At 47.5% G+C, this 24837-nt stretch overlaps 1 protein-coding gene across 1 annotated transcript in view; it reads left to right on the top strand.

The window, feature by feature from the left end:
* The window catches only part of ATP6V1B1 (ATPase H+ transporting V1 subunit B1), a 76052-nt gene that overhangs the window by 43905 nt on the left and 7310 nt on the right, over nt 1-24837 (top strand). Inside the window, exons 4-10 of the mRNA XM_083571479.1 lie at nt 3123-3216; nt 11693-11770; nt 12959-13098; nt 15651-15752; nt 19839-19936; nt 21472-21595; nt 21705-21855. Of these exons, the coding sequence (XP_083427605.1) occupies nt 3123-3216; nt 11693-11770; nt 12959-13098; nt 15651-15752; nt 19839-19936; nt 21472-21595; nt 21705-21855 (787 nt within the window). The remainder of the gene's footprint in view (nt 1-3122; nt 3217-11692; nt 11771-12958; nt 13099-15650; nt 15753-19838; nt 19937-21471; nt 21596-21704; nt 21856-24837) is intronic.

Consider the following 24837-nt stretch of genomic DNA (forward strand, 5'->3'; position numbering starts at 1 on the left):
CAGGCTGCGCACCGGTCCTTCAGGGGCACAGTTACCCCATTCAGGACCAGGGGCCCTTTGTCCTTTGTCCTCCCTCCACTCTTGGAGGCATCAGTGCTTCTGAATGCCAGTTGCTGCAAACCACAACTGAGGAGAGTTGCTGCTGCTGTGCTCTGGTCCTGCTTGGGCGATTCCCCACAATCTTCAGATGAAAGGCATATATACATTTTATAAATAAAACATACCTGAAGGGGCGTCTCCACCCCCATCGTTCAGCTCGGAAACTGAGATCCAGCAGTGAGGGCCTTCTGGCAGTTCCCTCGCTGAGAGAAGCCAAGTTACAGGGAACCAAGCAGAGGGTCTTCTCGGTGGTGGCGCCCACCCTGTGGAACGCCCTCCCATCAGATGTCAAGCAGATGAGCAATTATATATCTTTTAGGAGACATCTGAAGGCAGCCCTGTATAGTGAAGCTTTTTAATACTTAATGTTTTACTATGTTTTTAAATATGGTGGAAGCTACCCAGAGTGGCTGTGGCAGCCCAGTCGGATGGGTGGGGTACAAATAAAGTATTATTATTATTATTATTATTATTATTATTATTATTATTAAATAAATGAATAACTTTCCAAACCACAAGTGTTTAGCAGAGGGGAGGCAGTTGCCCACTTTTGTGGTGAGGCAGTAACAGCAATCGCACTATAGTGTTGAGGAGGCATCACAAAGAACAGCCAAATGAGAGGCACATGCCCTCCAACATCCTGCTGATCAAAATCAGGACACTCAATTTTCCATCCGGTACTCTGGCACAAGCCAGCTGACTCGCATCACCAGAGTGCCGAGCCAAAAAACAGGACATTCCGGGATCCAATCAGAAGCCAGGATGGCTCTTGTAATTCCGGGATGCCCTGCTCAAATTGGGACGGTTGAGGGGTATGGAATGAATCCCCCACAGGACTGCTGTGTCCATAACAGAATACGCCTCCTGCAACCAAACGCCCATCTGGAGAATACCTGAGCTGTTCTTCCTTATCTGCTCATTTTCAGATTCTGCTGGGTGCTCCAAGCATCAGGGAAAGGGGTGTCAATATAGAGAGCCAAAGGTCCAATTAACACTTGTTTTCCTTTTCCCCCCCTTCCAAATTTTTCTTTGTTTTTAAACAAATGCAAGAACCGTCAAACACTTAGGCAGCAGTGCACCTAATGTTGTTTGCTTTATCCATTGACTCTAGGTCTAAACTAACACATTCAGCATTAATGTAACCTCTCCATGGAGAATATTGAGTACAGTGGACGCTCAGGTTGCGAACGTGATCTGTGTGGGAGGCACGTTCGCAACCCACAGCGCCACGTCTGTGCACACATGGGTCGCGATTCAGCGCTTCTGCGCATGCGCAAAGCGCAATCTAGTGCTTCTGCACACGCGCGAGCGCCGAAACCCAGAAGTAACCCGTTCCGGTACCTCCGGGTTCGGCGAGATGTGCAACCCGAAAACGCGCAACCTGAAGCGTCTGTAACCCGAGGTACGATTGTAGCTGGTATAACAAGGTCTTGAGTTGGGCTGTGGACATAGTGAAAGAAAGGGGCCCCTGTTTCTTGGAAGGTGTCTCTATTCATTATGCCTCTAACTGCCCTCCTGTGTCTGGTAAAACACTCAGACATTGCTGCAGCCCTGATATTATTTACCCTTGTGTTCATGAAGCCACTTTGGTGCTGCTAGCACAGTGATTTCACTTCACCCCTGGAGGCAAACTCCATTGTCTTTCGAGACGTCAGGGAATGGGGTTGGCCACTGTGAGAACAGGACGCTGGAGTTGTTGGGACCCATTGGCCGGATCCGGCAAACTCTCCTTCAGTTCCAGTTCTATTGAGATTCCTAGGTTATAGTTATATATATATATATATATATATATATGTACACACACAAACACATTTTTATTGGGGGTTTTTAACATATCATTTCCAACAATCATATAACATACCTTCTTATCTTATACAATGTTTTAGACTTCCATCAACACCTCTGATGATTTTTCGTTCTTATCACTTACTCTGCGTTTCTTAATTTCTCTATTACTCTTAATTATCATTAACTAATAATTCTCCTCATAATCTTTCTTGCAATATTTCAAATAATCCTCCTTACAAAACTCCTTGCTAGTCCTACTAGCGTAATCTGTTCATTACAATTACTTTTCGAATAGTTCGTATATTTACTCCAGTCTTCTAAGAATCTCTGATCCCGCAGGTTTTGAATCCTTCCTGTTAATTTATATAGTTCTGAATAGTCCATCAATTTCATCTGCCATTCTTCTTTCGACAGTAATTCTTCTTGCTTCCATTTTTGTGCCAATAATGAGATTCCTAGGTTCTATGGGGAGTTTGGTAGGGTTGCCATATGTCCTCCTTTTCCAGGACACACCCTCCTTTTTATGAGGAGAGTCCTCACAGCGATCCATAGTTATAAGTAAAGGTAAAGGTAAAGGGACCCCTGACCATTAGGTGCAGCCGTGGACGACTCTGGGGTTGCGGCGCTCATCTCGCTTTACTGGCCAAGGGAGCCGGCGTACAGCATGTGGCCAGCATGACTAAGCCGCTTCTGGAGAACCAGAGCAGCGCACAGAAATGCCATTTACCTTCCCGCTGGAGCGGTACCTATTTATCTACTTGCACTTGACGTGCTTTCAAACTGCTAGGTTGGCAGGAGCAGGGACTGAGCAACAGGAGCTCACCCCGTCACGGGGATTCGAACCGCCGACCTTCTGATCAGCAAGCCCAAGGCTCTGTAAGTAAAAGTCGGCAAATGTGTCCTCTTTTGCTCTTCAAAATATAACAACCCTAGAGTTTGGGCACTGTGAAAACAGGCTGCTGGACTGGACGATCCACTGGCTGTTTTTATGTTCTTTGGCTTAAATGGGAGACTGAGACCCAGAGAGCCAAAGTCTCTGGGGAGGAGCGAAAGAAGCAAGACGCTTCGTTTTCATCTTGCTGGTGAAAATTCCTCCAAACGCAGATCGCCCAGCGCAAACCGCAGCCCCCTCTCCCTGCTCCCTTCCCATCTGGACCTGCCTGGCCTCATTTGCCGTTAATCCTCCCTAATTGCCCGTAATTGGGTCCTTGCCCTCTGGGGCGCTTGCCTTGCAGGTGTTCGAAGGAACATCTGGGATCGATGCGAGGAAGACGTCCTGCGAGTTCACGGGGGACATTCTCCGCACACCTGTTTCCGAGGACATGCTTGGTACGTAAAAAACGGGGGAATCGGGGAGGAGGAGGAATCCGTCTCGGGTAATGCGTTGCTACAGCTGCAAAGTGAAGTGTGAGCTAATCCCGTCGGGGGAGCGAAAAGGCCGCCAGAGGCTGCAGGAACAAAGGAAAGAGGAGGAAAAGGCCAAAGGGCAGCGGGAGATGGCCCTGGCTGCCATCGAAGGAGTTGAAGCAGGGAGAGGCTTTCGGGTGCCGGAGTGGGAGACAGGAGCTGGCTCTGAGCCAAGGAGCCATGGGCATAGCCAGAATTTTTGTTGGGGGGGCAGAACCTCAGTTTTTATTTTATTTTATTTTATTGTTTTGTTTTATTATTATTATTATTATTATTATTATTATTATTATTATTATTACTTATACTCCATCCTTCCCGGCCAGAGCCAGGCTCAGAGCAGCTAACACCAGTAAAATTACAGTAAAAACATAATAGGGGGGCGGGGAACCAATTTAAAATACAGGTTAAAATGCAATTTAAAATGCAGCCTCATTTTAAAAGTAGCCCATAGATCAAGAACATAAGGGGAGGGAAACAGAAGGGTCAGACTAAGTCCAAACCAAAGGCCAGGCGGAACAGCTCTGTCTTGCAGGCCCTGCGGAAAGATGTCAAGTCCCGCAGGGCCCTAGTCTCTTGTAACAGAGTGTCGGGGCCAGTACCGAAAAGGCCCTGGACCTAGTGGAGACCAATCTAACCACCTTGGGACTTGGGACCTCCAAGGTGTTGTCATTTGTGGACCTTAAGGTCCTCCGCGGGGCATACCAAAAGAGGCGGTCCCGTAGGTACATGGGTCCTAGGACGCATAGGGCTTTAAAGGTCAAAACCAGCACCTTCAACCTGACCCTGTACTCCACCGGGAGCCAGTGCAGTTGGTAAAGCACTGGATGAATGTGATCCCACGGCAAGAACCCCATAAGGAGCCTCGCCGCGGCATTATGCACCCGCTGGAGTTTCTGGATCAGCTTCAAGGGCAGCCCCGCGTAGAGCGAGTTACAATAATCAAGCCTGCAATGTGTTTTATTGATTTTTATTAATTTGGGAAACAGCTGCCCCTCTCTGCCCCCCAGGAGTCATCTGGGGGTTCACTCCAGCAATGCTTGATGGGGGGTGATGAAGGGAGTTAGAATCATAGAATTGTAGAGCCAGAAGGGACCCAAGGGTCATCTAGTCCAACCCCCTGCAATACAGGAATTTCAGATAAGCATTGATGGCTTGGGAGTTGTCTAGGATTGCCATATTTCAAAAAGTGAAAATCCAGACCCAAAAGTTGTTTGGGGTTGCCAAAGCTGTGGAGCTTTTTAAAGTTTTGCCCAGAACTTTTGCAAAATCTAAAAAAAATAAAAAGAATTTTTGGATCTATTTTTAAGTAAATTCGCCAAAATCTACACTTCCAACATGGATTGGCCTACACCCAGATTTTCCTGAACATTTCAGCGATTTCCACCCAGACACTGTTTCCAACAGCCGAATCCCGGTAATGTCTGGGAAATTCCGGATGTATGGCAACCCTAGAGTTGTCGTCCCAAACATTAAGAGGGCACCAGGTTGGCAAATGCTGGCCTAGGCACTGACCCTGGGATTAGGCTGGTCTGTCTCCTTCCTTGGGGTGTAGCTGAGGATTCCAGTAGTGGGAGAACTGGGAAGCTGAGCTCCCTCCATCCTGAGCTCTGCTGTGCTATGGATCTGTCTTTTGATGCACCGAGTGGAAGATTATGAGGCATGGCGGCAGGGAGAGAGAGGGAGCGTGAATTCAGCAGGGCTGGGTTTGCTGTGGGTTGTTAGCTTGGCTAACGTTGTCAATGCCGTTTTGCGGATTATGAGTGCTGTAACGCTTTGTGAAGTTCATAATAGGACTTTTCTTGCAGTTGTGCGGTTCAGCCTATTTTTTAAGCCATTTTGCAAAGTGTTTTATAGAAGGCGTGAGTTTTACTGATGGTTCGTAATTGTTTTACACGATTCATGTTGCAGTTGTGATGTTCTGTTATATCTGGCCTTTGGTTTGGACTCGGTCTGACCCTCATGTTTCCCTCCCCTTATGGTCTTGATTTATCAGCTACTTTAAAACGAGGCTGCATTTTAAATTGCATTTTAACCTGTATTTTAAATTGGGGTTTGCTTGTTTTTTTCTCCCCCCCCCCCGTCTCCCCCTAATTATGTTTTAACTGTGATTTTATTGGTGTTAGCTGCCCTGAGCCTGGCTCTGGTTGGGGAGGGTGGGGTATAAATAAAATAAAATTATTATTATTATTATTATTATTATTATTATTATTAATGTAATTTATTGTATGTAAGCCATATTGTATTCTGACTTATGTCAGTGAACATTGGCATAGAAATATAATGAATGAATGAACTGTGAAAAGGCTAGCTCCATCAGGCCTCAGGCGCAGCCATCTCATCAGTTTCCCCTTCTAATTTCATCACCTTTGCTGGAGGCCCAGCTGCATCAAGCACCTCCTTGCCTCTGGACTGTGCCAGCTGCCCATTATCGGAACAACAGCTTAGAAACTGGAGCCTGACTTTTGGTTTTCCTCTGCCATCCCAGTGCCCCTTTCCTTGTGTGTCGTGGCATGGCGTGCCATTCTATTTTTTAAAACAGATTGTAAGCCTGCAGGGTAAGGACTGCTGTGTTCAGATTGTATGGATGCTCTGAGAGCCTTTTTGGCTCAAGAGCTGGGTTCAAAAGCTCTAAATAAATAAATGAGGAGCGGAAGAAGAGCCTGAGAAAAAGCACCCAGCAGGATTGAACCCATGGCTCACCAGGGTTCACTGCAGCTGGCTGCGGGGTTCTACATCGCCAGCGTGTTTTCTGCAGCGAAGCTCTCCAGGGTGTGGGGCAGCTGTCCCCAACCCAGCATGGAGACACCAGCATTCGAACCTGACACCTTCTGCTCTTACCATTGTACCATGGAGGAGGGGTCACCCAGTGGGTATTATCAGCCCTTATGGCTAAAAACAGGAGGAGACCAGAGGCTACTGGGCCAAAAATGGGCCATGGCTGTCCCACTCCCAAGCTGCCACCTCCCTCCAACCACGGTTGTCCGGACATACCTTTTGGTAGAAGGGGGCAGGATCTTGGGTGGTCAAGCCCACCTGGACCAGGTGGGTCTTTGGCTTGATTCTGCAAAGGCCGCCTGGTCCAGGTGGGCAGAGCAGGGGCTGGTCTGAGCACCCGAGTCAAGGTGAGCTTCAGCACACGGCCGCATCTTAGAATCATAGAATCATAGAGTTGGAAGAGACCACAAGGGCCATCGAGTCCAACCCCCTGCCAAGCAGGAAACACCATCAGAGCACTCCTGACATATGGTTGTCAAGCCTCTGCTTAAAGACCTCCAAAGAAGGAGACTCCACCACACTCCTTGGCAGCAAATTCCACTGTCAAACAGCTCTTACTGTCAGGAAGTTCTTCCTAATGTTTAGGTGGAATCTTCTTTCTTGTAGTTTGGATCCATTGCTCCATGTCCGCTTCTCTGGAGCAGCAGAAAACAACCTTTCTCCCTCCTCTATGTGACATCCTTTTATATATTTGAACATGGCTATCATATCACCCCTTAACCTCCTCTTCTCCAGGCACCTATAATAATAATAATGATAATAATTCATTAGTTATACCCTGCCCATCTGGCTGGGCCTCTCCAGCCACTCTGGGCAGCTCACAACAGAATTAAAAGCACAACAGGACCTCAAACAGTAACAACTTCCCTAAACAGGGCTGCCTTCAGATCTCTTCTAAAAGTCAGATAGTTGTTTATTTCCTTGACATCTGATGGGAGGGTGTTCCACAGGGCGGGCGCCCCCACCGAGAAGGCCCTCTGCCTGGTTCCCTGTAACCTCGCTTCTCACAGTGTGGGAACTGCCAGAAGGCCCTCGGTGCTGTACCTCAGTGTCTGGACTGAATGATGGGGGTGGAGACGCTCCTTCAGGTATACTGGGCTAAAGCCATTTTGGGCTTTCAAGGTCAGCACCAACACTTTGAATGGAGCCAGTGTGGTGTAGTGGTTAAGAGTGGTAGACTCGTAATCTGGGGAACCGGGTTCGCGTCTCCGCTCCTCCACATGCAGCTGCTGGGTGACCTTGGGCCAGTCACACTTCTTTGAAGTCTCTCAGCCCCACTCACCTCACAGAGGGTTTGTTGTGGGGGAGGAAGGGAAAGGAGATTGTTAGCCGCTTTGAGACTCCTTAAAGGGAGTGAAAGGCGGGATATCAAATCCAAACTCTTCTTCTTCTGCTGCTGCTCAGAAACATACTGGGAGCCAATGTCGGTATTTCAGGACCGGTGTTATATGGTCTTGGCGGCCGCTCCCAGTCACCACTCTAGCTGCCGCATTCCGGATTAGTTGCAGTTTCCGGGTCACCTTCAAAGGTAGCCCCACGGAAAGCGCATGGCAGTAGTCCAAGCGGGAGATAACCAGAGCATGCACCACTCAGGAGAGACAGTCCGCGGGCAGGAAGGGTCTCATCCTGCGTACCAGATGGAGCTGGTAGACAGCTGCCCTGGACACAGAATTGACCTGCGCCTCCATGGACAGCTGTGAGTCCAAAATGACTCCCAGGCTGCGCACCTGGTCCTTCAGGGGCACAGTTACCCCATTCAGGACCAGGGAGTCCTCCACATCCACCCGCCTCCTGTTCCCCAAAAACAGTACTTCTGTCTTGTTAGGATTCAACCTCAATCTGTTAGCCACCTTCCATCATCTTCCTCTGCCCCCCACCGACTGATTTCCTTAGGTGGCCAAATTAACCTTTTCGCCCAAAGATCCGTCTTGAACATCCGCCAGACCACCTCCTCTTTATAGATTGGCTATTGGCCACCGCAGGGGAGGAATCAATACAGCTGCATTCGCCCTCCCTGCCTCCCCCTCACCAGCGACTCCCCCCCCCCAACACGCAACAACTTTCTTCCGGTCCTTTAAGAGGGACGGTAGAAAAGCACTGTCCTTGTCACAGCAAATGAAGATCAATGCCAGGATGGAAATGGGAGGAAGGAGCCAGAGGACCATGAAAGGCCAGTAAGCTTGGTATTCACCACGACGCATTCTATTTGTCTTAGACACACATCACTGAAGCACAAAAAAGAAAAGGAGAGAGAGAGAGAGAGAGAGAGGGGGGGATAAGGGAGGAGAGAAAGAGCAGAGGGAAACCTTTGCTCAATCGAAGCACCTGCAGCCGCAAAACAAGGCTGGTGTCCTGTGCTTGCAAGACCTGCAGCTTAGCCGCTCGAAGTGACACACACCATAGGTGCCAAATCCCTGGGGCCCTGGCGAAGGAATGGGTTTCCCAAACCCCAAAACTGACTGTGCAGGCAGTTTTTAAACTGCACCAAAATCCCCATTTCTCCTTAGCTAAAATGCATAAACTTTAGCCGTTGAGCAAATGCAAAACAAGAACACAGCTCTCTCCCTTATCAGTTTGACGGCAAGGCTGGCCTTGACTTTACCAGTAGAACAGACACAGACATATCTTATGTCCTGACCACAAATGATGCAGAGACCCAAGTCAGGGACTAACGCCAGAGCATGTTCTCGGAAGTAGTGACCTCTTGCTCCAAGATAGGAGTAGGAACAGGAATATCCTTTTATGGTCAGAAGTACAGGAAGGAAGATCCTTTTATGGTTGAGAGTACCAGAGCAGGAACATATGTGATGTCAACCTATGTACGTACACCGACGTGGTTGGGCTCCTAAGGGAGGAGTGAGAGGGTGCCTGGAGGATATATAAACTGCATGAAACCTGTCGTTTCTTTGTACTTACTGTGGACTCACCACGCAGGTGCCTTCTGCTATCCGGAGAGCAGAATAAACTCTTTCTTTGAACCAACCTCGGTGTCATTTTGACTTCCTTCCTCCTGTCCCGGAGCAACGCAGACCCAATCGGTGAACTCCAATAAGGCTACACTGGGTGCCCCAGCACCCGCAAAATTCCCCATGGAGGGGCCGGCCACAAATTTTGGTGCCAGGGCCATGCAGGCTGCATGGCACCATGGCCCCGGGCACCCACAGTCGTGGGGCCAAGTTGACACTCCTTCCACACATATACCTCTCAGTCTCCTTTGCACGCTCTGCTCCTGAGGTTTGTTGTTGTTGAGTCATTTAGTCGTGTCCGACTCTTCATGATCCCCTGGACCAGAGCACGCCAGGCCCTCCTGTCTTCTACTGCCTCCCGCAGTTTGGTCAAACTCATGCTGGTAGCTTCGAGAACACTGTCCAACCATCTCATCCTCTGCTGTCCCCTTCTCCTTGTGCCTCCATCTTTCCCAAAACCAGGGTCTTTTCCAGGGAGTCTTCTCTTCTCATGATGTGGCCAAAGTCTTGGAGCCTCAGCTTCAGGATCTGTCCTTCCAATGAGCACTCAGGGCTGATTTCCTTCAGAATGGAGAGGTTGGATCTTCTTGCAGTCCATGGGACTCTCAAGAGTCTCCTCCAGCACCTGAGGATTAGGTGCAGCAAAAGCACAAGCCACACACACACACAGCGCCAATCCTGCCCAGGATGTGCCACCCCCACCATGGCACTTCTGAAACGCAGTCAGCACCCTCTGCTGGTGGGGTAGAACTTGGCTGCTTTCTGCACAGTCCTGTACAGGACTATCAGCTCACACACTGATTGATTGATTGATTGATTGATTGATTGATTGATTATTATTGATCCCGTTCATCAGGCTGGGTTGCCCCAGTCACTCTGGGTGGCTTACAACACATATAAAAACACAACAAAACATCAAACATTAAAAAACAGAATATCCTATACAGGCAACAAACCAACCAACCAACCAATCAATCAATCAATAGAAACCAGTAATAACAATAACAACAAAAGCAACACTAATAAACCATTTACAGTTATACCCAAATTATAATAATCGCCAACCCCAGCTAAACATTTAACCAACCCCAATCTGACAAATACAAAAGAGAGGAATCAAAATTAGAACCTTTTAGTACATTATAAAACATTTTAGCCAGTTGCCCCAACCCAAGAGTTGTTCCAGCGAGGTCCCTCTGACCTCCCAGGAGCCTCTTTTAGCTGTTTATATTTATTTATTTATGTCTCCCCCCCTTTCCCCCTTTACTGAAGGCATCCTGCAGATAAAATAGAAACAACCAGAAACATAGGAGAAAAAGCACATTAAAAACAATTTAAGATTAATAGAATTAAAGATAGATGGATAGATGATAGATAGATAGATGATAGATAGATAGACAGATAGATAGATAGATAGTCAAGTACTTTATTATGGTCATAGACCAGCATACGCAAACATCTAAATAAATAGCATAACAGTATGAATCTAAATGAATTATTATTAAATAAATAGGAGCAAGAACCAAACATAGATTTAAACATATACAGTGGTACCTCGGGTTAAGTACTTAATTCGTTCTGGAGGTCCGTTCTTAACCTGAAACTGTTCTTAACCTGAAGCACCACTTTAGCTAATGGGGCCTCCTGCTGTCGCTGTGCCTCTGGAGCACGATTTCTGTTCTCATCCTGAAGCAAAGTTCTTAACCTGAAGCACTATTTCTGGATTAGCGGAGTCTGTAACCTGAAGGGTATGTAACCTAAAGTGTATGTAACCTGAGGTACCACTGTACATAGAATATTTAATTAAGCATAGATAATGGGTGCGTAAAAGTTTATAAGAAAAATTGAAAGATCGGTTAACAGAGCTATATGGGCTTGGCTTCAGAAGTGCAGATCTAACAATATGGGTCTTCAGTTTAGGGTTGAATTGTAGCATAGACCATTCTTCATATATATATGAAGGCGATGCACAAGGGATGTCTCTGCTTTCGACATTTCTCCTGGTGCAGTGAGAAAATCATGTTGACTGTTCTCATATATGAAAGATCTATTGAAAGATCATATGAAATATCTATTAAAGCATAGAATCGTAGAGTTGGAAGGATGAGGATGATGTAGTCCAACCCACTGCAATGCAGGAATATGGATCAAACCTGCAACCTTGTCAGCCCCACCCTCTAACCAACAGCTGACGATCATTGCAGCAAAAACATCACATCACCAGCCCTTTCCGTAAAAAGAGGCAATTCCCCAAAGCCTGTTGGATAAGGCTATGGAATGGCTCTACTCTGCTGCCCACAGCTGGAGGCATAGCTGTCAACTTTTCCCTTTTCTTGCGAGGAATCCTATTCGGAATAAGGGAATTTCCCTTTAAAAAAGGGAAACATTGACAGCTATGGCTGGAGGCAGTAATTGCTTCTGAATGCTGGTTATTGGAAACCACAGAAGGAGAGAGATGCTCTTGTGCTTACAGTCTTATCGCAGGTACCCGGTTGGCCCCTGTGAGAACAGGAGGCTGGACCAGATGGGCCATTGGCCAGATCCAGCAGCCTCTCCATGTGCTCTTAGGGTGATTGATGTCCAAAGATGATTCCTGCGCATACCTGCAGTTGTGTCTCACACCAGGCCCTCCTTCTCACACCTGTGTCTCTCCCCAGGCCGAGTCTTCAACGGTTCTGCCAAACCCATCGACAAAGGACCAACCGTTATGGCAGAAGATTTCCTGGACATTAACGGTGAGACCTGAGTCTGATCTGTGCAGGTGGGGAGGGATTTCGCTTGGCCCATCCCTTCCGAAAAAGACGCTGTCAAAGGGAACCGGTGAAAGCACTGACCTCCCTCTGCTCTTAAACAGGTCTCCCATAGTGTCACGGTCATAAGTAAGGAACTCAATTTTTCCAGGCAGAGAAAACCCCGTGGTTTTTTCTGTTCCCCCACATTTATTTATCTACCGGTACTTCCCCAGGCTGCTGGGGTCTCCCCACCTCTATTCCCCCCTCTCCTTTTTTGCCAACCTGCCAAAATCAGTAGGGTCTTAGGGAGGGACCCAGTTCAGGCAACGAAAGCGGGTTTCAGTACCCCTGGTATAGGTAAAAGGTAAAGGGACCCCTGACCGTTAGCTCCAGTCGTGGCCGACTCTGGGGTTGCGGCACTCATGTCGCTTTACTGGCCGAGGGAGCCGGCGTACAGCTTCCGGGTCATGTGGCCAGCATGACTCAGCCGCTTCTGGCGAACCAGAGCAGCGCACGGAAACGCCATTTATCTTCCCGCCGAAGCGGTACCTATTTATCTATTTGCACTTCGATGTGCTTTTGAACTGCTAGGTTGGCAGGAGCAGGGACCGAGCAATGGGAGCTCACCCCGTCGTAGGGATGCGAACCACCGACCTTCTGATCGGCAAGCCCTAGGCTCTGTGATTTAGACCACAGTGCTGCCCACGTCCCTGGTATGTTGTTGTTTAGTCGTGTCCGACTCTTCGTGACCCCTGGAGCAGAGCACGCCAGGCCCTCCTGTCTTCCACTGCCTCCCGCAGTTTGGTCAAACTCATGCTGGTAGCTTCGAGAACACTGTCCCACCATCTCGTCCTCTGTCATCCCCTTCTCCTTGTGCCCTCCATCTTTCCCAACATCAGGGTCTTTTCCAGGGAGTCTTCTCTTCTCATGAGGTGGCCAAAGTATTGGAGCCTTAGCTTCACGATCTGTCCTTCCAGTGACCACTCAGGGCTGATTTCCTTAAGAATGGATGTGTTTGATCTTCTTGCAGTCCATGGGACTCTCCAGAGTCTCCTCCAGCACCATAATTCAAAAGCATCGATTCTTCGGTGATTCCTACATTGCGGGGGTTGGACTAGATGACCCTCAGAGGTCCCTTTCAACTCTACGATTCTATGACCCCCTCCCTCCTCCTGCCTCGTTTTCCCCCAGGCCAGCCCATCAACCCGCACGGGCGCATCTACCCAGAAGAGATGATCCAGACTGGGATCTCCCCCATCGATGTCATGAACAGCATTGCCAGGGGTCAGAAGATCCCCATCTTCTCTGCCGCAGGTCTCCCCCACAATGAGGTAAGCGTATGCATCTGAGGTCCGGATCCTAACCCCCCCCCATTTTGCTCCATCCGGAATTTGTTCTGTCTGGATTCTCGCGTTCGTTTTTAAAACCGAAGAGCCACACGCTAGAGAATTAACGCTCTCTGGGACCAATATCTCAGCAGGCAATTAAAAGTTGGCATGGAAGTTGCTTGCTGAATTTCCAGTGGCAGAAAGTTCCACAGGACTGGGCCCATGATGCTCAAGGTTCAGCTTCTCCTTGTTTGGAAACCAGCCTGCAGGTGATCTCATCTGGGACACAAGGGCTCAGGTGGACCCTGAGGCACCCTTAACAGATGTTGCTCCGGGCTTTTTGTAAATCAATTTAAGGACCTTGGACCTGGTTCACACTCCTGTCCCTTTCCTGGCTGAAAATCTGGGCCTCTGCTGACACGCCAGCCTGCTTTGCCCCACAGTGCCCTTTGACGGACTTAACAATAATAATGATAATAAATTTTATTTATACCCTGCTCTCCCCGGCCAGAGCTGGGCTCAGTAAAATTACAGTAAAATTACAGTAAAAACATAATGGGGGGGGGGACCAATTTAAAATACAGGTTAAAATGCAATTTAAAATGCAGCCTCATCTTAAAAGTAGCCCATAGATCAAAACCATAAGGGGAGGGAAACATAAGGGTCAGACTGAACCCCAACCAAAGGTCAGGTGGAACAGCTCTGTCTTGCAGGCCCTGCGGAAAGATGTCAAGTCCCGCAGGGCCCTGATCGCTTGTGGCAGAGCTTTCCACCAAGTCGGGGCCAGTACTGGAAAGGCCGTGGCCCTAGTTGAAACATTGAGGCTCATCTCCGTGTGAATGCACCTGGGGCAAGGTGTGTAGCCCGGGAGAGAGACCAGGGTTCGAATCCTTGGCCATGCAGCTCACTGGGTCTCTGTCTCTCCCAGCCCAGCCTACCTCTCACGGTTGTTGTGAGGACTGAATGAGGAAGAGGGGAAACCAAGATGCCATCTTCAGCCCCATGGAGGAAAAAGTGGGGTATATATCCAATAGATAAATGAATAAGCAGACCAGTTTCCTTGCCACAGATACACACTCAGGGAGGAAGTCAGGTGGAAACTGCTCTGACTAATCGGGAGTGACAGGCGAGAGTGAATATGATAAACTCAGGACCTGGCGTGTTGGACGCTCCGCCGCCTGACAGGAGAGTAACGGAGGGAGGTGGGTTGAGAGGCCAGCAAAGGCCCTTCATTTATTTATTTCGTAGAGTTGCAGAGTTGCGGGAAGGACTGTGAAGGGTCCAGCCCCGCTGCAATGTAAGAATCACAGCTTTTGGCACACAGCCTACATTTTTCCTCCAAGGAGCTCAAGATGGCACAAAAAATGTTCTCTCTCTCCTCATTCTCCTGCGGCAGGAATGCATATGTCTTTGTCCAAAACACAGTAATATCCAAGGCAACATGATGACCAAGTCCAACAATGCAGTATCAATATGACCTCTTTATATAATCTATACGGAACATGGAACAATATGAAAAACCAAATAAACAGAAATCTTATAAATCTCTGAAAGTCACAAAATGTGCACTCTCGATGGATTTTCTTGAAAATATAGAGCCAAATAGACGTAAGTCTTATAAGTCTCTGAAAGTCTTTGTAGACTATGCAAGTCTCTGAAAGAAGCAATTTGTCAGATTATTATCTGACGAAAACAAGCCGTAAAGCTTTGTTTTATGACGTCCAACGCTGCCGAAGTGGTCTGCAAACAGACGTAGTGAACATTGATTCCGGATATATCCACTGCTTTGTGGAATTCTTCTTCAGCACAGCAGAAGGATACATAAACGCTTCATAAACTGCAAATGAATTATTGAAACAATGACCTGCCTATACATGGTAACTTACAATAACTCAGATTATTACAAATTATACGTATGAACTGGAACGCAGGTGGCGCTGTGGGTTAAACCACAGAGCCTAGGACTTGCCAATCAGAAGGTCGGCGGTTTGAATCCCTGTGACGGGGTGAGCTCCAGTTGCTCGGTCCCTGCTCCTGCCAACCTAGCAGTTCAAAAGCATGAAGTGCAAGTAGATAAATAGGTACCACTCCGGCGGGAAGGTAAAGGGCATTTCCGTGCACAGCTCTGGTTCGCCAGAAGTGGCTTAGTCATGCTGGCCACATGACCCGGAAGCTGTATGCCGGCTCCCTCGGCCAATAAAGTGAGATGAGCGCCGCAACCCCAGAGTCGGTCACGACTGGACCTAATGGTCAGGGGTCCCTTTACCTTTACCTATACGCATGAACAATAATGACAATTCAATATGAAATAATTATCTATGGAGCAGTGGTCATATAGTTTTGTCCAAAACACCCCAGAAACTGGGACAGAGGGTTAAAAACTCACCAGCTGATTGAGGGGTGTGTGCAAGAAATGGGAGAGGAAGGTCAGGGGTGTGGGTGTGTGAGAGAGAGAGACGTCCTTATTTTCATCTGAGGAATGTTGGAGAGTGCGCCATCTCCTCTGTTCTGTCCTTGAGACGGTAGCCTTGTCTTCCTTTCGCCTCCCCTCTCAGATCGCGGCCCAGATCTGCAGGCAAGCAGGGCTGGTGAAGAAATCCAAAGATGTCATGGATTACCACGAGGACAACTTTGCCATCGTCTTTGCCGCCATGGGGGTGAGTTTTGTTCCCGTTTGAGCATCGTTTAGCTGTTGGTCGGCTTTCTCTCCATTCACGTTGCACCAGAGTAGGCCGTGCTCCTTGCATTTACGCGCAAGGAGCCATTAGGATCTTTCCCCTCTCATAGAATCATAGAATCGCAAGAGACCCTTAGAATCATCTAGTCCAACCGCCTGCAATGCAGGAATATGAAATTGTCCCGTCCGGGGATCAAACCTGCAACCTTGGCAGCCAGTAATGTAAGAGCCTTCCTTTTTTGCATTTGTCCCTGCCTTCTAATTTGTTGGCTCTATTGCAGAATCAAAGAATCATATCTTCATTTTCATTGCTATATTTATTAAAACCCTGCCTTTTTACCTAACGGAGATTCAAGGAGGCGTACAGATAAAATAGAAACAGCTAGAAACAACTCTCCCCAGGGAAGTTTGCCTTGTGCCTTCATCATAACACCTTTAGGCACCAGACAAAGACGTTCCTTTTTAACCAGGACTTTGGTTGATTTGATTGACATCCTATGCCCTTTTAAAATGTGGGGGGTGGGGTTTTGAGGGGGTTATTGGGTTTTGGTTTTGATTGTATATTTTGTGGTTTAATATTTTGATTTTGTTCTGTGAACCCCCCTGAGATCTCCAGATATAGGGCGGTATATAAATTCAATAATAATAATAATAATAATAATAATAATAATAATAATAATCAACATTGGGGCCGGGAAGGGGAAGCCAGCATTAAAAAAACAATTAAACATTTATAGAATTTATTTATTATATTTCTGTATGTGTTGGAAGTCACCCAGAGTAGCTGGGGCAACCCAGCCAGATGGGCGGGTCATTATTATTATTATTATTATTATTATTATTATTATTATTATTATTTAGAATTTATAATAGGAAAAAGATAAAGTCTATAAAAAGGCAAATCATTGCAATGGGATCATCAAAGCTCTTAAAAACAGTCAGTTGCCAGACACCTATTGGAACAAGAAAGTCTCCACCTGTTTGCGAAAGAACAAGGAGGGAGCCAGTCAAACTTCTCTAGGGAGGGAGTTCCAAATTTGGGAGCAGCTACCAAGTAGGCCCTTCCCAGCTTCCCCACCAAGCATGCCTGTGGACCACAGGACCAAGAGAATTGTGGAGCTGGAAGGAACCCAATGGATCTTCTAATCCAAACTTCTGCAATGCAGGAAACACAGCTAGATTGAGTACTGACCAGCCACGTGCGCAGAAACCTACCAGCACATCTGGGGTTTTTAAAAAATGTTTTCCCTGCCCAGGAAGTATGCAAAAAAACAAAAACCCCACCAGCATTTCTTAGACTTGCTTGTGACACACCCAAAGATTTCAAAAGGGGCCCAAAAGCCATCTGTCCTACCCAGGGTAGGTTACCAGACGTCCCCAGGGACAGTCTCCAGATTTGCAAATCTGTGCCGGGACACAGGTGGCGCTGTGGGTTAAACCACAGAGCCTAGGACTTGCCGATCAGAAGGTCGGTGGTTCGAATCCCCACGACGGGGTGAGCTCCCGTTGCTCGGTCCCTACTCCTGCCAACCTAGCAGTTCAAAAGCACATCAAAGTGCAAGTAGATAAATAGGTACCGCTCCGGCGGGAAGGTAAACGGCATTTCCATGCGCTGCTCTGGTTCACCAGAAGCGGCTTAGTCATGCTGGCCACATAACCTGGAAGCTGTACGCTGGCTCCCTCGGCCAATAAAGCGAGATGAGAGCCGCAAGCCCAGAGTTGGTCACGACTGGATCTAATGGTCAGGGGTCCCTTTACCTTTACCTTTACCCCAGACAAATTCTGTCCCCGGAATGTCCCCAGATTTACAAATCTGTCCCCGGGAAACGTGGCAGTGGCAGCCTCAGCAGCCCGGAGCCAGCCTGGTAGCTCAGTTGGCTCTGGCTGGCTTCAGGAGCTGCTCACTGCTGTGGCACCTGCCATTTTCCCTCTCTGGAAGTCCCCATATGATGTGTCTTGTGCACAACGCCATCCCCACTACTGACTCCCTGTTGCTACACAGCTTTAAAAAAAAAAGCGTCCCCGGATTCATTGGAAAAAAATCTGGTAACCATAACCCAGGGGCCCATGTTGGCTCTGGGGCCCTAAGGAGAGTTTGTCAGGAAATATTTCCTGGAGGGATGCTGAGCCGAGGCAGCAGGGCTGGTGGCGCAAGAGGCCTCCCTCTGGGAAAAGACATTTTTCCCTGCCACATCCTCAGGCTTTGAGCATCTCCCAGGCAGCCAGGTGAGCTAATTGGCAGCATCTTGCTCCCCCCTAGTGGACAGCCGCGTCCTTGCAAGCGCTTCCTTTTGGCAGCCCACCTTTGACGCTGGTCCCCAGGTCATCTTTATCGACAGGTGGGATAAAAGAAAGTCCTTCCTCCTGCAGTGCATAGTTTAAACTATGGAACTCGCTGCCACTGGAGGCAGGGATGGCCAGCAACTTGGATGGCTCTGAAAGAGGATGAGGCAAATTCATGGAGGAAGAGAGGACTATGGATGGCTGCTAATTGTGATGGCTATGCTCTGCCCTCCACCTGCGGCAAAAAGGAATTATTACTATTTTTATTAAGGATATTTAGTCACATCTTGCTGGAGGGAGGTTTTCGTCAACTGCTCTTGTGGATGTGATTTTATAAGACTCAGAAGTGTGGGAATGTTCAGGGATGCAGGAGAGGATATATTGTTTGATTATAGCCTTTCCAACTTGTGTTAACAAGTTCACAATTTAGCAGAATAACATTCCCCCTTTTAAACTCACAGCGGATGCGTTTGCTCAGGCTCGCTAAAGCCTCTATAATAACTGTTCTGGTTTTTCCCCTTATTCCCTCATAAAAGATAAGACACGACACAGTCTTCTACAAAAGTATAAAAAGAGTTTTCTCACATTCTGTTCACAATCAGATCCCAGAAGGCAGACTTAGCTTAGAAAAGTAACATACACCTGGAAACTATCTCATAAGGAGACAGTCCCTTTGTCTTCTCTTGGCTGGAGGCCAAGAGAGCATCTTTGGCTAAGCAGATGTTGCTTCTTCGATGCATGTAGACAAAGAGAGAGAGATGGCTGCCCTGCCCTGTGCTTTTGTCGTTACCTGCACAGGTGAGGCCACGCCCACCTCTAGTCACATGCAGAGGAAGTCTGTCCCAGCCCAGAAGGAAACAGGACGTTTACCTGCTGGCTGGACAAACATTCCTCCCCATGTGTAAACATGTTCACTCTAGGAATGTTGTACTTGACTGCTCTTGTGTTTCACATCCCACAAGAAGAACACTTCACACCTGGAGAAAGCTATATACAGCTGTTAAGGACCTAAGATTTGCCTGCTGAATCAGGCCCCTGGCCCATCTAGTCCAGCACCCTGTTCTCACAACGACTGACCAGAGCAACTCTCCATTTAACTTTCCATTTGAAAATGCTGTTTGACAATATTAAAGGAAGAAAACAAAGCTAGCCTATTTTCTGGCTAAACACAGAAGTACCGTACTTATTTGTGCCAACCCAGCGTACATTTGCTGACTGGCTAAAAGGGTTTGTAATTTTGCTAAGACCTGGAAACAAAATGATATATATAAGGGCTGTTGCCATCTAAAGACAGATAATGTCTTGGTCACAGTCCTCTGCTATTCTGACTGATCTTGGATGTCAATTTGTATCTGCATAGCTGTTCCGGAATGTTGGCCAGTTGGGCAGTCGGAAATCCTTACAAATTTGTTGGTTTGTAGGTTTTTGAAATAGGTCTTTAAATGCCTGAATGCCTGGCTCTAGCTGTCTTTGACTAAAACCTTCACCAATCTGGTTATAGGTAGGTAGCCGGGTTGGTCTGCCGTAGTCGAAACAAAATTAAAAAAAAATTCCTTCCAGTAGCACCTTAGAGACCAACTAAGTTTGTTATTGGTATGACCTTTCGTGTGAAGGTATCTGAAGAAGTGTGCATGCACACGAAAGCTCATACCAATAACAAACTTAGTTGGTCTCTAAGGTGCTACTGGAAGGATTTTATTTTATTTTATTTTATTATTTTGTTTCTTCACCAATCTGGTTTGTGCTGCAAACTACAACTCAGTCTCTGTTCCTTTGCTGGCAGGTGAACATGGAGACTGCCCGCTTCTTCAAGTCGGACTTTGAGGAGAATGGCTCCATGGAGAACGTCTGCCTCTTTCTGAACCTTGCCAACGACCCCACGTGAGTTTTTTGTAAACTGCTTTGGGGTTTTCTTACAATCAAGCATTGTATAAACTTAATAAAATAAATACATGAATCAGTACAGCCTGGTTTCACCCCTGATCAAATCATGGTCCAGCCTGGGGGTTTCTGTGAGTTCAGTGGAAGACAACCTGACCAGCAGCTTGTGGGAATGAAGGAGCCTCTTCCCAGAGCTCAGGTGTGCTTCTCCCACCTGCAAGCAGCACCTGTGCATCAGCTGATACCACTTCTCCCATCCATGCAACAGCGCACAGGGGCCTCGTGGGCTTTTGTGGCACAGGACACGTCAGGCCAGGAGTAATTTTTGCATGCAAAAACCCACACCTTATTGTAGTGGTGTGCAGATAATGGCTACAGAGCCCTGCAATGAAGACCCTTCTAGTGTCCCTATTTTCCAGGAACAGTCAGATTTACAGAAGCTGTCCTGGTTTCTGATCTGATCCCATAATGTCCCGCTTTCCCTTAGGGTGGCCCTATTTTCACTGGATAAATGTAGGAGGGTATGGAGTAGAACATCTTTATTTTAACTGGATAAATGTTGGGACGGCCGTATTTTCTTTTTCTTTTTCCCCCTTTTTAAAAAAACCTTTATTCCAAAACCGAAAAAGAATTACAAACATCAAATTCAAAATCCATATTCATTTTGTAACATAAGCCTATTACATAGTTGACTAGATTAAAATATACCTAATTGCTATAGACTTCCCTTTGCTATATATAAATGCAACGCAATTAGAAATATTATATTAGAATTTTTTATAAATTCCCCTATACCCCCCACTCCCCTTCACCCATGTGAGATCTCAATATTTTTTTTACTTCTTCCATCTTGTTGTGTTGTTGTCGTTTAATAACTATTCAATTGATTCTTTTATTATTTCCTTGCTTACCCCTGCACGTTTTACACATTATCTATTAATATTCCAGTTCCGGAACCATATTTTTTTCAAGTATTCCTTCATCAGATAAATGTAGAAGGGTATGGAATAAAGGCAAAGGGACCCCTGACCATTAGGTCCAGTCATGGCCGACTCTGGGGTTGCGGCGCTCATCTCGCTTTACTGGCCGAGGGAGCCGGCATACAGCTTCCAGGTCATGTGGCCAGCATGACTAAGCCGCTTCTGGTGAACCAGAGCAGCGCACAGAAATGCCGTTTACCTTCCCGCCGGAGTGGTACCTATTTATCTACTTGCACTTTGACGTACTTTCAAACTGCTAGGTTGGCAGGAGCAGGGACCGAGCAACGGGAGCTCACCCCGTCGCGGGGATTCAAACCGCCGACCTTCTGATCAGCAAGTCCTAGGCTCTGTGGTTTAACCCATAGCGCCACCCACGTCCCTTCAGGGTATGGAATAGGACATCCTTATTTTCATTGAAGAAATGTTGCGATGTCCTATTTTCATCAGAGAACTGTTGGGGGGTATGTAGTAAGGAGAAGACTTGGGCAAGACTGGATGCTCGGCTTGCAATGCTCAGCACTCCAGACCCCTGTGCTGACACCCTTCTTCCCACAGGATTGAGCGCATCATCACCCCACGCCTGGCCCTGACCACGGCCGAGTTCCTCGCCTACCAATGTGAGAAGCACGTCCTCGTGATCTTGACGGACATGAGCTCCTACGCTGAGGCGCTGCGTGAGGTCAGAGGGGCACCCCGTGGCTCAGAGAGGGTGTGGGCCAGGGCACCTAACATGGCAGGGAATGGACCCCCTCTCTGTGCCCCATAACTCACCCCTTTTTCCCCACCAGGTCTCGGCTGCCAGGGAGGAGGTCCCTGGGCGCAGAGGCTTCCCAGGATACATGTATACTGACCTGGCAACCATCTACGAGAGAGCCGGGCGCGTGGAGGGCAGGAACGGCTCCATCACTCAGATCCCCATTCTGACCATGCCCAACGATGGTGAGCGGGGAGGGGGCGCTGGGAAAAGGCTCAGGGAAAGCCTGGGCCGCTGACTTCTATGGGGAAAGTGGTTTGGGGGAAATGTCCGGCAGCAACAGCAGCTGGGAGTGAGGAGTGGCTGACAAGGGGGAAGGGAGGAACGCAAATTTTACTGGGAGTCTATGCCCCCCGCCCCAAAGCACACACACACACACACACACACACACACACACACACACACACACACTGTGGGAATGTTCAGGGAGGCAGGAGAGGATATATTGCTTAATTATATCCTTCCCAACTTGTGTTAACAAGTTCTACAATTTAGGAGAGTGACAGTCCCCTTTTTAAACTTGTACAGCGGATAACGTCTTTGCCAGGCTTGCATAAGCCTCTGAAATAAGTTTCCGTGGAAATTCCCCTTTATTCCCTCATAAAAATATAGACACGACACAGTCTTGTATAAAAGTATATAAAATAGTTTACGTACATTCTGTTCACAAATGGATCCCAGAAGGCAGACTTAAGTTATAATATTAATATTAATAATTAATTAATTATTCCCCAGCCACCCTGGGCGGCCTCCAACAAAGTATTAAAATACAGTGGCCTGTTAAACATTAAAAGCTTCCCTAAACAGGGCTGCCTTCAGATGCCTTCTAAAAGTCTGGTTGTTGTTCTTCTCTTTGACATCTGATGGGAGGGTGTTCCACAGGCCGGGTGCCACTACCGAGAAGGCCCTCTGCCTGGTTTTATGTAACTTGGCTTCTCGCAGCGAGGGAACCGCCAGAAGGCCCTCGGAGCTGGACCTCAGTGTCCGGGCAGAACAATGGGGGTTACAAAATATTTACACCATGAATCTATCCCATAAGGAGATAGTCTCTTTGTCCTCTCTTGGCTGGAAGCCAAGAGAGCATCTCAGGCTTAGGAGATGTTGCTTCTTCAAGGAATGGAGTCAGAGAGAGATGTGGCTGCCTCCCCTGAGGTATTTTGTTACCTGCACAGGTAAGGTCATGGCCACCTCAGGTCACATACAGAGGAAGTCTGTCCCAGCCCAGGAGGAAACAGGAAGTTCCCACTGGCTGGTCCAGACACCCCCTTTTTATGTCCACTGTAGGAATGTTGTATTTGACTGCTCTGTGTTTCACATCCCACATACACTCCAACTTGGAATCAGTTCATCTGCAAGATTGCCCAATCCCATATATGCCCACTGGTCTGCTTCAATTGGCAGAACTGGAAATGTTACAGGTGCCACGTAACACCTGTTCTGCATTGATAAGAAATCAACGTTTTAGTATGGCAGCACCTGCACTTTGGAACTCCCTGCCGATTGACATCAGGCAGATGCCTTTGCTGTACTCTTTTTGGTGCCCGCCAAAAGCTTTTTTGATGCTTTTTTTGATGCTTTTGAATTATGGTGCTGGAGGAGACTCTTGAGAGTCCCATGGATGGCAAGAAGAACAAACCTCTCCATTCTGAAGGAAACCAGCCCTGAGTGCTCACTGGAAGGACAGGTCCTGAAGCTGAGGCTCCAAGACTTTGGCCACCTCATGAGAAGAGAAGACTCCCTGGAAAAGACCCTGATGCTGGGCAAGATGGAGGGCACAAGGAGAAGGGGATGACAGAGGATGAGATGGTTGGACGGTGTTCTCGAAGCTACCAGCATGAGTTTGACCAAACTGCGGGAGGCAGTGGAAGACAGGAGTGCCTGGCGTGCTCTGGTCCAGGGGATCACGAAGAGTCGGACACGACTAAACAACTAAACAACAACAACAACAAAAAGCTTTTTGGGGGGGTTAGATGTTTAGAAAGCTGGTACAAGTTTAAATCCGTTTTTAGCCTATTGTTGTTTAAACTTTTAGAAAGTTTTCTGTGAGCTTCGCTCAGAAGGCGGCCCACAACATCTCTGCATCAAAAGTCGGCGCTGATTCTTAATGGCGTTCCTCATTGCTTCCTGTATTCCTTGCATTGAATTTTACTGCATTGCAACCTGAAGTCTGTGGGATGCAAATTGCAGTAGGATGAAATGTGATGTAAGGGACACAAGAAGCAGCAGAAACAGGATTAAAACCACGCAGCACAGTTGATTACAGTTGCCACTGCAGGGTGAAAAATCATTTGGTGGTTTGCTGAGACCCTCAGCGTTTTTCAAGTGGTCCAGTGGGGTCGGTTGGATTGTGGAGCATTGCTTGAAAGCATCCTGCAAACAAACCTCCCAGTTCAAGGCACTGCTGGCTGAGAAACCACAGCCTCGCCAAACACTTCAACTGTCTCAGCCCATTCAAGTTTAGACTACCTTCCTGGCTGCAGCTCAGCGGCTGCCTTAGCTTTTTAAAGGAAAGGGAACTGTTTCAATTTGAGCAGGGATCAAGGAGAAGCAAGCGATAAAAAGCAAATTTTAGTTCCTCATACGGTCTTCCACACGTTCTCTCGGTTCCTTTGGTGAAATCAGTCATCATCGGGGTTGAAACGTACCTTAGGATGAAATCTGTAGGTATTTATTTCTGCAGGGGAAGAAGTGAGACAGGGAGGGGCATTTGAAATAATGAGGAAGATGTGGGAGGATAAGATAGAGATGAGTGTTTCTAAAACTCACACACACCCTTGTAAAATATAGCGGAGGGGGAGGTGTTTCTGAATGTTGGGGATGATGTTAAGAGTCTTAAGATATGAGGTAAGTATTTGCAAACAGAGGTAAGTTAAGGCTCAGGTATCCTTGAGGAATACAGAGCTCTCCTTGGACCTGTCAGTGGTGGGGAAGTTTCCTAATTCAGGTGGATATGCAAGATGGGGATTTATTTTGGGGGCACTGGGAAGGGGAGAATGGCATAGAGACCCTCTTTTTTATTGTGGTGTCTTTTTTATTGTGTCTTTTTTATTGTGCATTCATGGTGGTTTCATAAAATCATAGAATTGGGAGGGGTTCCCCAGGGGTCATCTAGTCCAACCCCCTGCAATGCAGGAATCCCATACCAAGATCCCATACCTTTTTCTACC

Source organism: Podarcis filfolensis, assembly GCF_964270895.1.
Source record: "Podarcis filfolensis genome assembly, chromosome: 9".
NCBI classification, from domain to species: domain Eukaryota; kingdom Metazoa; phylum Chordata; class Lepidosauria; order Squamata; family Lacertidae; genus Podarcis; species Podarcis filfolensis.